Genomic DNA, 11,439 nt, shown 5'->3' with positions numbered 1-11,439 from the left:
TAAAGCACTTTGAAATGCCTTGCTGCTGAAATGTTCTATACAAATAAAATTTGATTGATTTATTGATTGATACAATGCACGTAAGCTACAGTGTGTAATGTTTCAATTAAAAGAAACATGTTTTCTCACCACTTCTTTGATTCATTTTGTCCAGCTGTCGACTTTAAGTCTGTGTCCATGTCCAAACAGAGCCAGATATTTTGTAGTTGGTGCTTTTAATCAGTTTTCAGTTAAATTAAATCAATCCAAGTCTATAACAGTCAAAATGTCACCAAAATCACTCTGTCCCTCTAAAATCTTTCAGAAAAATCGCAAAAGTGTATTGAATTGTATCGTTTGCTGAATATCGCAACATATATATCGTATTGTGAGCAGAATATTGTGCATCGTATCGTATCATGAGATTATTGTATCACTACAGCCCTAATAACTACCGGTAATTAAGCTTTCAAAAATTCTTGATTTTCATGCCAACTGCATTTTTAGCAGCAGATATCTGTGCTGAAACAACCCAGATGCTAACGCTACTCCACATGCTTTTATGATGCAGACATGATAATGGAAGCATTACTTCAGGATGTGTCTTTCAGTAAGGCTGTTAGGGGAGTCAGAGGTCACCTTCTGCTTCAGTCTAGATTAAACAGGTTTCTGCCAAGTAAAACACGATCACTGTAGTGCCTTTGTAAACTACTGAGTAGGCAAAGTTCAGGAAAATTCCTGCAAAAACGCACGCTAGGCAGATTTGTACTTGTTAACGAGTCAATTGGAGATTCTTAAAGTAAAATTTAAGAATCTCCAGCTTTGCAAAGGACATTTGCAAAGCTGTCCAGAAGTCGCTCCGCTTCACTTTGAGTCACTATGTTGCTGATAAATTACACCTCGATTTATGCCTTAAAGGATATTTAAGGCATAAATATCCTTAAAGGATATTTAAAGGATATTTAAGGCATAAATAAAGATGCACTGGAGGTAGGGCAGTCATCCAGCCGCGTTTTGAATTAAAAAATGTCTAAAGTTGACAAATAATTTGAAAATATCACTTGATAGCTATGCATTGTTGGAAGACTGGAAGATTAATGCCTAAACATCAACTATAAAGCCTTTAAAAAAATAGGCAATAATAAAAAAAAAATTAAGATAAATTAACAATTAACGAGCCTGGTACAAGTAAAGCCTGGTGGCCCGCCTGGCTTATAATACACTGGGGGAAACCCTGATTGCTGCAATCATCTTCCCGTCTATCCTGAGCAGTTTTCCAGTTCCTTTCACTGACAAATATCGTCACAGAATGATGCTGCCACCACCAATTTCCACTGTATGCAAAGTAATAGCCATGCGATCTCCTTTCACACCGTAGAGTTTTACAAGTTAGCTTCTGCAGTAGTGTTAAGACTTTTTCCATAGTGCGTATCAAAACATATTAGGGTATTTTTGGTGTTTGAACAATTAAAATAAACATTTATAAATGTTTTATAGCCGTCTATCAACTATTTGTGGATTCTGGTTATGTACAGGTTCCTAATCTCTGTGAATACCTGAGGTCCACTGCACTGTTATTCACTGATTTTAAATCTGAAAGGAGCAGACGCAGATGTGTCTGATTATTGTTCCCACATGTCACATCTTGAAGGTCCTAATTATTAAAAATCAGTTTCTATTCCCAATTTTCATTTTATTTCAGTTTCATATTTTAGCTGCTTTAAAACCAAGTTACTAGATCATGAGATTTGTTTTCCAATCTGGTACGCTACATTTAAAATCCACTCCACCAATACGTTTGCTTAAAAGATGCAGCCTAAGAATTTTAAATGGTAACCCTCATGAAACCAGGGGTTTTCCCAGTGTATTATAAGCATGGCAGGTCACCAGGCATTACTTGTGCCCCCACCAGGCTTAGCATTGCTTATTTATTTAAGTTTTTTTAAATGTTTGCATTTTTTAACACTTTATAGTTGATGTTCAGATATTAATCTTGCACATACCTAACTATCAAGTTATATTTTCAAATGTTATGTCAACTTTAAACATTTTTTAACTCAAAAACACGAAGGGCCGCAAGATGAATGACTGCTGAGTGCCCCAATCACGGGGTTTAAAAAGTTTTCAGGAGGAAACCTTGTGAAATAATATGAGATAAATGCTGTGTTGGTTTGATTTCACTGTTTTCAATCACATTCTGAGCTAATTTTATGCTATGGATGAAGATGTCTCCTGAGATTCGATCTCCTGTAGAAGAATGTAATCTACATAAACTGCCCAGGTTTCAGCAATCCAGTTGAAACGCACATAATAATCCAGGTTGATAAAACGGTTCCGGGAGTATAATTAATGGAGGAAAAAAACAAACAAACAAAAAAAAAACATTCAGGAACTCATAGTGGAAACGTGCCTTAAGTCTGAAGTCTTTGTTTGTGTGGCTTAAGTGCCGCTCCAGTCAGTCTGAAACTTGAGTCACCATTTCTGCCAGGAATCGGCCCATGCTTGCACATTTCAGAGAAGTCATTCTCACTTCAACATGGAGGAAGACCAACATTCTACATGCACAACAAACATGTTGTTTATAAAATCTTTAAACTTCCTAATAATATCAGAATGGGCACAGAAAGCGGCCAACATGCAGGGAAACGTCTGTGGAATGTTATCAAGTGAGAAACGGAAACAAACACAATGGCATTAAATATATATTTGGGCAAAATCTTTTCCTCCCGTCTCTTCCAATCTGAAATGTGCCGACATTGTTTCGTGTCCCTTTGAGTCACTGATAGTCATGATTCACAATTTGTGCAAGTCATGCCATTTTCTGCCGGTCATAATCCAGCCGAATGTTTGCCAAAACAGCAAAGGCAGCGGGTGAGGAAGTAAAGCACAACCTGGAATGATGATTCCAGCTAGAGGGGATCAAACTAAATAATATCTAAAAACAAACATCACAATTCCTAGTCCCGGGAATTCTGAAATTATTAAAAATGCTAAAAAAAAATTCAATTGAAAATGAGTTTTAAATTGTACAGCATATCGCATTGCATGCCCACTCTCCCACCACATAGCAAAGCAGTTAGCTAGCTCCTTCTGTCTTATGATTGTTCATATTTTAATGTAAATGCACTATGTGTAAGAACAAAGTCTGTAGATTTCTTTTAAGGTAAAGTTTTAGAGATTTACAAAACATAAATGCATTATAACTGTAAAGTCTGTATTTTATTTTCAGTAAAAACTCAGTGCAATATGTTAGACTTAAGTCTGCTTAATTTTTGTAAAATTATATTTTGAATTTTTTTTTTTATTATTTAATGTTAGGCAGCTAAGCTAACCCAATACCAGTAACTTAAGTTGCACAATCTTGTCCACAAACCTATTTTTATTTAAACACTAACTTATGATGAATTTGATACATTATGGAAAATGATTGTTTTAAATAAATATGTTGTTTTTCCTTGTCAGCCAGATAGAGTTGAAACCAAATATTTACATACATTAATAAAAAAATAAAATCCCTTCACTGTCTGAAGTTAAATCAGATCAAAATTCTCTTTTTTAAGTTAGCTAGAATTACCAAAATTATTTATATTTGTTAAATGCCACAAAATGTTTCTGTAACTTTCCTTGAATTCGAACGTTTACATATATTTGGTCAGCATCAGAAACAAACTGTTTTTAAAACTTTGAAAATCATTTCTAAGTTTTATCATGAGATAAATATAAAAATTGGAATCAAATCTCTTGTGTTTCTTGAATATGTTGTGGTTTTCAATTTGTAGTTGTGTTTAGTGATTTGTTGCACTTCAGGATCTCCTTACTAGACACTGAAAGATTCACATTTCTGTCTGAAAGTTTTACGTTTTATTTCTTAAATTTAGAAATCTTTTTAAAAAATTAATAAATCAGAAAAAACTCAAGCTCAGAAACAAAGATGGCTTCTGCTGAGTGTCCTTCAGTTTTTCTTTCTTTTACAGACAAAAATAAAGTAGAAAGTACCTGGGAAAGGTACATTTAACAATAATTTAATGTATTAGACTGTCGTCAGCTTTTTCTCACTTCTGCACATGCAGGGTTTCCCTGTGAGAGGTGGAAGAGGAAAAGGCCGGGAGCTGCTCTGTTCCTCCCGGGTTTAGTCTCAAGTGAAGAGGTCAAAGTGACCAGATCTGGTTAAAAAAAAAAAAAGCGCTGCAGGTCATATGTAACCCGACGACCAAGAAGACGCCAAACCAGCTTTGCTTCAGCCTGATCAGAACCACAGGAAATCTTACGTTGTTTTCTTAGAAAAAGCCTCAGAGAAAGAAACACAACCTGGTCAGTACACTTTGAAATTTGATAACCGAAACCTTCTTCTCTCTGTGGGACGGCTCCGTCTGACCACTTCTCTGGTTGTTGTTCATTTGAACAGCGGGACACCTTGCCTGTGTTGGACCGGGTCAGTCAATTATAGAGCAACATTCCTGTAATTTATTCACTGCTTTAACCAAAGCCAGGATACAGTTTTCTAAAGAGTAACACCTTTAATTAGAGCACTATTTCAGATTTTTCCAGACTTAAATTTTCACATTTTATATCTATTTTCTACATTTAGGCTTTACCATATATTATAATACCAGTAGCGTACATTCATTACTCTTTTTGCATTTTTTTTTTTACTTTAGCGTTTCATCCAATAAAAACATACACCCTTAAAATACTTATTTTTAGTTACCTGCATGTTTTTTTTTTTTTTTAGTTTTTGGGGAAACGTTGCAAATCTCTCCCACTGACATCAAATCAGGAATAAATTACTCTAAACTGCATAAAGATTCTTTAAAGTCCATCTTCAGATCTTTAACCTGTCCAAACTAAAAAAGTAAAGTTGCATTACGAACCACTTATTATCTAAATTAGAGCATCAATCAACCGGATGTGTCTGGATGCAATTTTGTTTAGTAAAAAAAAAAAAGAAAAAAGAAAAGCATTTAAACATTTAAAACATATGTTATGATGTATAAATAAAAAAAATTTACAAGTTGTTACAATGATCCACTTGGTATTAAGAAAAACTTTTTTGAGTTTATCTCAAATGCAATGGGCAAGGAGTCAGAAAAAATGGAGAAAGAGTTAAAACATTTAAGAGGAATAAAGGGAGGTAAGAATATTGGATGGAAAAAAAAGAGAACGCAAGAAAACATCCTAAAAGTCTCCTCCTACACCTACAGACGAACAACATATGCAAACACCTTGAAATGAGGACAACCCTGTAATTTCTTGATTTTTTTTTTGTTTAGACTCAAAACTATTCGATCCATAAATAAATCTATCGCATTTCTTTCTTTTAAGTGTTGGACAGCACCTTCAGAAAGAAAATAAAAAACAAGCTTGCAGGTTAAAATTCAAAGAAATGCATCAATCAATTTGCAACAGATTGAAATCAACCAACATAACCAATTGGCAGGTTGAATATTGAAAAATCAGATTCCTCCAATGCATCAAAATCCTTTAAAAATGAACAACTCCCCTCTTTTTTTGATTATAAACACATACATCAAGAGCAAATACTTTGATGCACTTAAAACAAGACTATTTATATTTATTTTTTCTGTATTCGGCAAAATTGCTGTGAAAATTGCTACATAAAGTCAACTGCCTGCTATTTCATAAATGACGAATAAAACCAAAAGCCACAGTCAACCAAGAAAAGCTTGATGGGTGCAACTGAATGTTCACTTTTGATGATTGATCTTGGCTAAATCCAGGGTTACAGCATCAACCATTCACCTGTTGAAGACTCATTCATCAGCGAACAAAATGACATGAAGATGTACCAGTAAATCAATTTGTCCCTCATCGTTAAATAATAAAAATCTGAATGTCTTTCCTATTAAACCTGGAGCACATATGTTGTCTTTTATATAGTGGTGCACTGATAAATTGCCTCCAATTGAAACAATTTTGAGACATCAGATCGGCAGATATTTACATGTGGAGCCGATATTATCCACAGATCTTATCCATTTCTGCAAATGTATAAAAAAAAAAAAAAAAAAAAAAAGAAATCAACCACTGCTATGTTGAACAAAATTTCAAACAACAAAACTCAGTATCAGCAGGTCGGGCTTATTAAAGATCGGTAATCAGCGACCAGTCAGAAAACTACAATCAGTGCACCCTTGTGATATGTTCCTTCAGAGAAATAAAAATGGACAAAAATAGAAGAGAATAGAAAATCAGTAATGGCCAAAAGAAAACCTGATTGGTGCAACACAATGTTGATTCAGTTTCATTCAACTCTTTATAACAAGGGCGTCAAACTAATTTTCGTTTTGGGCCAAATCAAGATCATAAATGCTCTTAAAGGCCCGGTTGTGCCAGAATGTATTGATAAAACCTGTTAAACTGTTAAAAATATAACTGAATTATTAAAATTAAAACATATTGAACATCTTTTCGTCCCTTTGGAATTTTCACGATTGTTTTTGTGATTTTTTGCAATTAAAATCAAAGTATTTGTGGTACTAATTTGGAAATATTTGTGATATTTGCACTTCTTTATGACGGTAAATGTGACTTTTTATTACTTGCTGTTTAGAGCATGGACTACAATCTGACATCAATTAAGGCTGACGCAGCTGCAAGAAAATGCAGGGACTGATTGATATAATTTGGCAGTAAACAGATAAGAACTATATTGATTTGACTGATAACATAATATTTAACCGGGCTTAATGTTTAGTCTAGAATCTAGAGGGCCAGTTTTGAGTTAAATACATTATGAATAAACCAGAATGATTAGTGGATGATGCATTTTAAGTGAAACACAACAGACCCTAATGACTGCATGAATGTTTCTGATCCAACTAATGATAACGATGTGTGTGTGTGTACCTGCTGTCATACTTACTTTTGTCCTTCCATTTATAGTGTAGTTCCCCAGTTTGCCATTACAGTGTCTGATTAAATCGTCCATCCGACTCATTAGGAAGCTGATCTTCTCGCAGTTAGACTCTGTCCCGTCTATCCACGTGATTTTGTCCCCTCGGATGTCTTTAGTGGAGTCGCTCTTCTGGCTCACCAACTGGCCGTCTGTGAACCTGCCCGTCTTGTACAGAGACTTGACGTTCTCCAAAATGCCCTGTCCGGTCTCTGTTCCTAGGAAGTTGTCCACCACGCAGATGCCGTGCTTGTTCATGCAGGGGACGATGCACTCCGTTGCGAGTTTCTGAGGGGAGAGGCTGGTCTGGCCGTTAGGTGTGGTGGGGGTGTTGGACCCCAGTTCTCCCGGTCCATCCCCGTCAGCAGGTGCTTCTGTGTTTGGAGTTGGGGGTACGGTTGCAGAATCCCCCTGCTCCGTGCTTATCTTTTCTGGTTGTTTCCTGCTGTCCACCGCCGACGGACCGTCTCCAGGCTTCTGTTTCGGCTTGTCCGCCTCCTTACAAATCAGCTTGTGTTTCTTCCAGTCCTGCTTCTGGTGCTCTTTGCTGCAGTAGAAGGAACTCCGGCACCGACCGCACTTTAAAAGGTTCTCCATTCTTCCACAAAGTTCACAGACCTGTCTGTCGCGATCCAGATCGCTCTGCTGCTTCTCCATGTTGGGAGGCTGCAGCGGGGTGTACTGCTCCTTTAAGTCCGATCCTTCACACGCGCCCTGCTGCTAACCGTCAACTTTGGAAAAAGACCCGCTGCTTCTGCCTCGCTGCGCCGAGCGAAACGGGGGAATAAAACTCAAAAAGTCGGCATTTTACCGGACTCATTCCGTCTCCACGCGGTCCTACCAGTGATGTAAAACAACAATGTGCTCCCACAGACGAGTATTGAGGGGTGGGTCGAGGTCTCCGGGAGGCATTTCATCTGGCTAGCTGTTGATACCGCTGTGTTGCGTGTCGCAGCTACGTGTGTACTGTTAGTCACTGGCCAAGCCCACCGTCACGTAGGAAAACAAGCTCCGCCCCCAGCGCTGCCTCCCAGGGTTGTCGGACAAATGCACTTTAGAGACACGTGTCTCCAAAATTAAACTGAAATGAATCAGTAATACTCGTTTATTCTATAAATCTATTCAAAGCAGCTTTATTCTCCAATACTTAAAAAGTAACGGAGATATACAATTTGTATTCTATTTCAGCTTCAACAAAGCTCAATGTAAGTCCTGGAAGTCCGACTGGAATGCATCAATATGCAAAGCATTCAATTTATGGGTAACACTATAGCTATTTCTGAATCACGGCAAATTTTGACAAATGCAATGCAACCAATATTTTACTAAATAAATTAGATTTATTTAGATTACTCATTTTGTTAGAACAGAATAATCATATTTTTAAAATGTGCTAATTAATGAAATGCCAACAAATCTTCACATTGATTACTGAGAACAGCATTGTTGACGTCCTATTTTAATAAAAAAAAAAAAGTGAAATGAATAAAAAAACAAACCACAATGTTAGATAAAGTTAAACATCCCGGATGGCATTAAACAGACAGGATAACACTCTGGGCATAGCGACTCATAAAAATGTATCTTAAAATGTAGGGAGTAAAAGTAAAAAAAAGACGTCAGTAAGATAAATCAAGTGAAAAATCTATGTAAGTATACAAGTACTTTTACTTTCTTACTTTACAAATCTTCATTCAAGTCGTATACGTTTCTGCAATGATTTATTATCGTTTCAGAGCTGTCTGTTTCATTGTGAACTAAAAATATTTTTTAGCCGGTAATCTGTTTGGGGTATAAATAATTTTATACATTTTCTGTTTTTGATTTGAAACAGTAAAAAGTTTCTCAGTTGTGAGCCGAGCAGCGGACAGATGTACAGAATCAATGTTTAAAGATTAAGTAAATTAAGAAATACAGAACTAACTGCAGGTAAAGTTTTGGGGAGAGGGATCACCCTTTAGTTACTACATTTCCCATGATGCACCACGCCACCCTTTCTGTTACGCATGTAAACAGCGCAGAAGCCCCGAGGTTACCGCATGGATGCCTGCTATCAAGAAACAAGAAGACTGCATTTATTTAGCCTAATTGTTGCGCAGAGATTATTTTATATGTCTATCAATCCTGGAAGATGGTAGTGAATATGAGGTAGAGTTTTGTCTTTTTGCCCAAAAATACAGAAATAAACTACCGGCTGCATTTTGTTTGCAGCACCGTGCCAAAGAAAGCTAATCTAGTAACACTAGAGAGCCGACTTTATATTATAATTTAGGGAAAAGACAAACTGTACCGCCAAAAGGATGAATAAGCGAGAAGGTAAGTCAAGATACAAATTTTAATTTCAGACGAATTGTTTTAGATGCCCAGAATAAGCTGTTTTATTTAGCTAACGACAAATCTTTAGGAATGCATTTTTATGCACTAGCTAACTTCAGCCATAAATGTTAACTTCTGGTTGTCCTACTGTTGTATTGTGCCTTTTTAGCTCAGTATTAAGGCTCTACCCACTCTTCTTTTTGTCGGTACAGTTACAAAGTTTGTTGGTTTATTTTTTATCTGGTGTAATTCTAAGCAGTGTAGAATTGTAAAATAAGAGGAACAATGATAAGGTTTTTGCATTATATATCTTAAACTTCTGGGGTTTTGTACTCAACCGTATTTACTCATATGCTCCAATAATAAAATCTAGATAAATAAATTAATCAGCTTGTATTCTACAGTTTTATTCGTAATAAGACTTTATTTGAATTAATGAAATGCTTCCGGGACGTGCTTTTTGTTGAATTGTGTTTTAACAATATTAGAAAAACATGCAACTGCAATGTTATGATTGTTGATTGTTATGACAATATTTTTTGTGATCATTCAGATTTCCTGTTATTTGCACCATCACTATATCCCAGCCACTCTCTGCGAGCTTTAGGATCTTGGGCCCAAAATTATATATCAAGGGCAGTGAGAGTTCCTGCCAATTTTCAAAGTATAACAGAGCATGAATGCATGACAAGTGAGGTAATATAGCCTCCTAAATACTTCACACATTGTTATTGTGGTGATGACTTCACTGGCCAGATGTTAAAGCTAAAACTTAGTCATTCCAATTCCAGGTGGGCAACAAAAGATTCACACTGTTAGATAAAAAAGAAAACACCAGATTTAGGTCCCTTTGATATAGATTTGGGTTGGAAGGGGCTGAGGTGTGCACCAATGCCTCCAAATTTGTGGAGCTTATCAGCAGATAAGCTGCTAATAGTGAGAAAATGTGAGTTCTTCAGTCAGGTTTTATTTGAATTCTGTCTAGAATAATTAAAAGAAAATGGACTGAACTCTTATCCAGTCATTTTGACCACTCAAAGCACTTTACACTAGAATCACATTCACACCGATATGCAGATCGGTAGGCAATTTGGGGTTAAGTGCCTTGCCCAAGGGCATATCAACATGTGGCAGGAGGAAGCTGGAATTGAACCTACAACCTTCTGATTACAAGACGACTGCTCTACCCACACAGCCACAATCGCCCAATCTAGCAACCAATCAGATTTTTAAAAATGTTCATCATCCATCATTGCTTATTTCTGCATGGTGTCAGGTGAGGGCTGGTCACGGAGAAATGCTGAAGCTGCACAGGAGCGTGATGCGCTTGCCAATTCGTCCTCGCCAGTCATCGCTGCCTTTAAAGGTACGTCAGCCCTTAGCAATTTGACTCTACTTTTTAATGTTTAAATCTCTTTCATTAATAAATATTAAAACTTTCTTTCTGTCTTTAAAGTTTTCCAGCAGGAGCTCGACACAAGACACGACAAATATGAGCGCCTCGTTAAGATCAGTAGAGACATCACCATCGAAAGCAAGAGGAGCATTTTTCTTCTGCACAGAGTGACCAAGTATGTTTAGGTTTTTTTCCTGATAAATTACTTTTTTTCTTTTTATTGAAAAACTTATTTTGAATTCCTGTTTGCATATTTTTAATTTGTTTCTTGCAAATTGAGAAATTGTACATTTCCTCAGAATCGGGACTAGTCTTAATTTAGCCTTTGTATTCCATATCACAGCTACTATGTTTGTATGCAAATGTTCTGTTTGCATGCATGGTGCCACATACCAGCTCTGATTTCCAGTTAAAATAATTCAGATCTTTGTTTTTCTGTGGCTGTCAAGCATTCCGGATCCTGAGGTAGTTTTGAATGAGGCCGAGAGCAAACTGGATGGAGTCAGGCAGAAGATTGGGCAAATTGCTGAGGAGCTCAGAGGAGAGGATATTTATCAGTTTCACAGAGCTTTCACTCCAGGTGAGCTGTTACACACTGTGTGAAAACTAAACTTTTTAATACATTTTCTTTATACTTTACAAATCTAGAACAAACTTAGAAAGTACTATCTACTTAGCAACCCAGAACAACTGGAACCAACATTTAGTTTTATACTTAATATAGTGACTATTTGTCCAAAAACTGAAAATCCAAAAATCTAAAAACTTGAAACTTAAAAGTGAACAAATCAAACGTGAATTCGATTCAAATAGCCAGTTGATACACCGTGGGTTT

General features: G+C 36.4%; 2 protein-coding genes across 3 annotated transcripts in view; one reads left to right on the top strand and one right to left on the bottom strand.

The window, feature by feature from the left end:
* The window catches only part of LOC106957736 (egl nine homolog 1), a 29,994-nt gene extending 22,093 nt beyond the window's left edge, over window positions 1-7,901 (bottom strand). The window contains exon 1 of one of the 2 annotated variants that reach the window (XM_015049183.1): window positions 6,863-7,901. In XM_015049183.1, coding sequence (XP_014904669.1) covers window positions 6,863-7,549 — 687 coding nt within the window. In that variant the 5' untranslated portion in view covers window positions 7,550-7,901. The remainder of the gene's footprint in view (window positions 1-6,862) is intronic. The other variant, XM_015049182.1, reaches the window with a different exon arrangement.
* Window positions 7,902-8,849: 948 nt separating this feature from the next.
* tsnax (translin-associated factor X) overlaps window positions 8,850-11,439 on the top strand; it is a 13,200-nt gene continuing 10,610 nt past the window's right edge. Inside the window, exons 1-4 of the mRNA XM_015049188.1 lie at window positions 8,850-9,208; window positions 10,485-10,574; window positions 10,665-10,779; window positions 11,054-11,184. Of these exons, the coding sequence (XP_014904674.1) occupies window positions 9,193-9,208; window positions 10,485-10,574; window positions 10,665-10,779; window positions 11,054-11,184 (352 nt within the window). The 5' untranslated portion in view covers window positions 8,850-9,192. The remainder of the gene's footprint in view (window positions 9,209-10,484; window positions 10,575-10,664; window positions 10,780-11,053; window positions 11,185-11,439) is intronic.

This window comes from Poecilia latipinna, unplaced genomic scaffold (assembly GCF_001443285.1).
Source record: "Poecilia latipinna isolate Pla-1442-1.1 unplaced genomic scaffold, P_latipinna-1.0 Scaffold931, whole genome shotgun sequence".
NCBI classification, from domain to species: Eukaryota; Metazoa; Chordata; class Actinopteri; order Cyprinodontiformes; family Poeciliidae; genus Poecilia; species Poecilia latipinna.
Note: the sequence above shows the minus strand (reverse complement) of the source record. Positions and strands in the feature narration are given on the sequence as shown.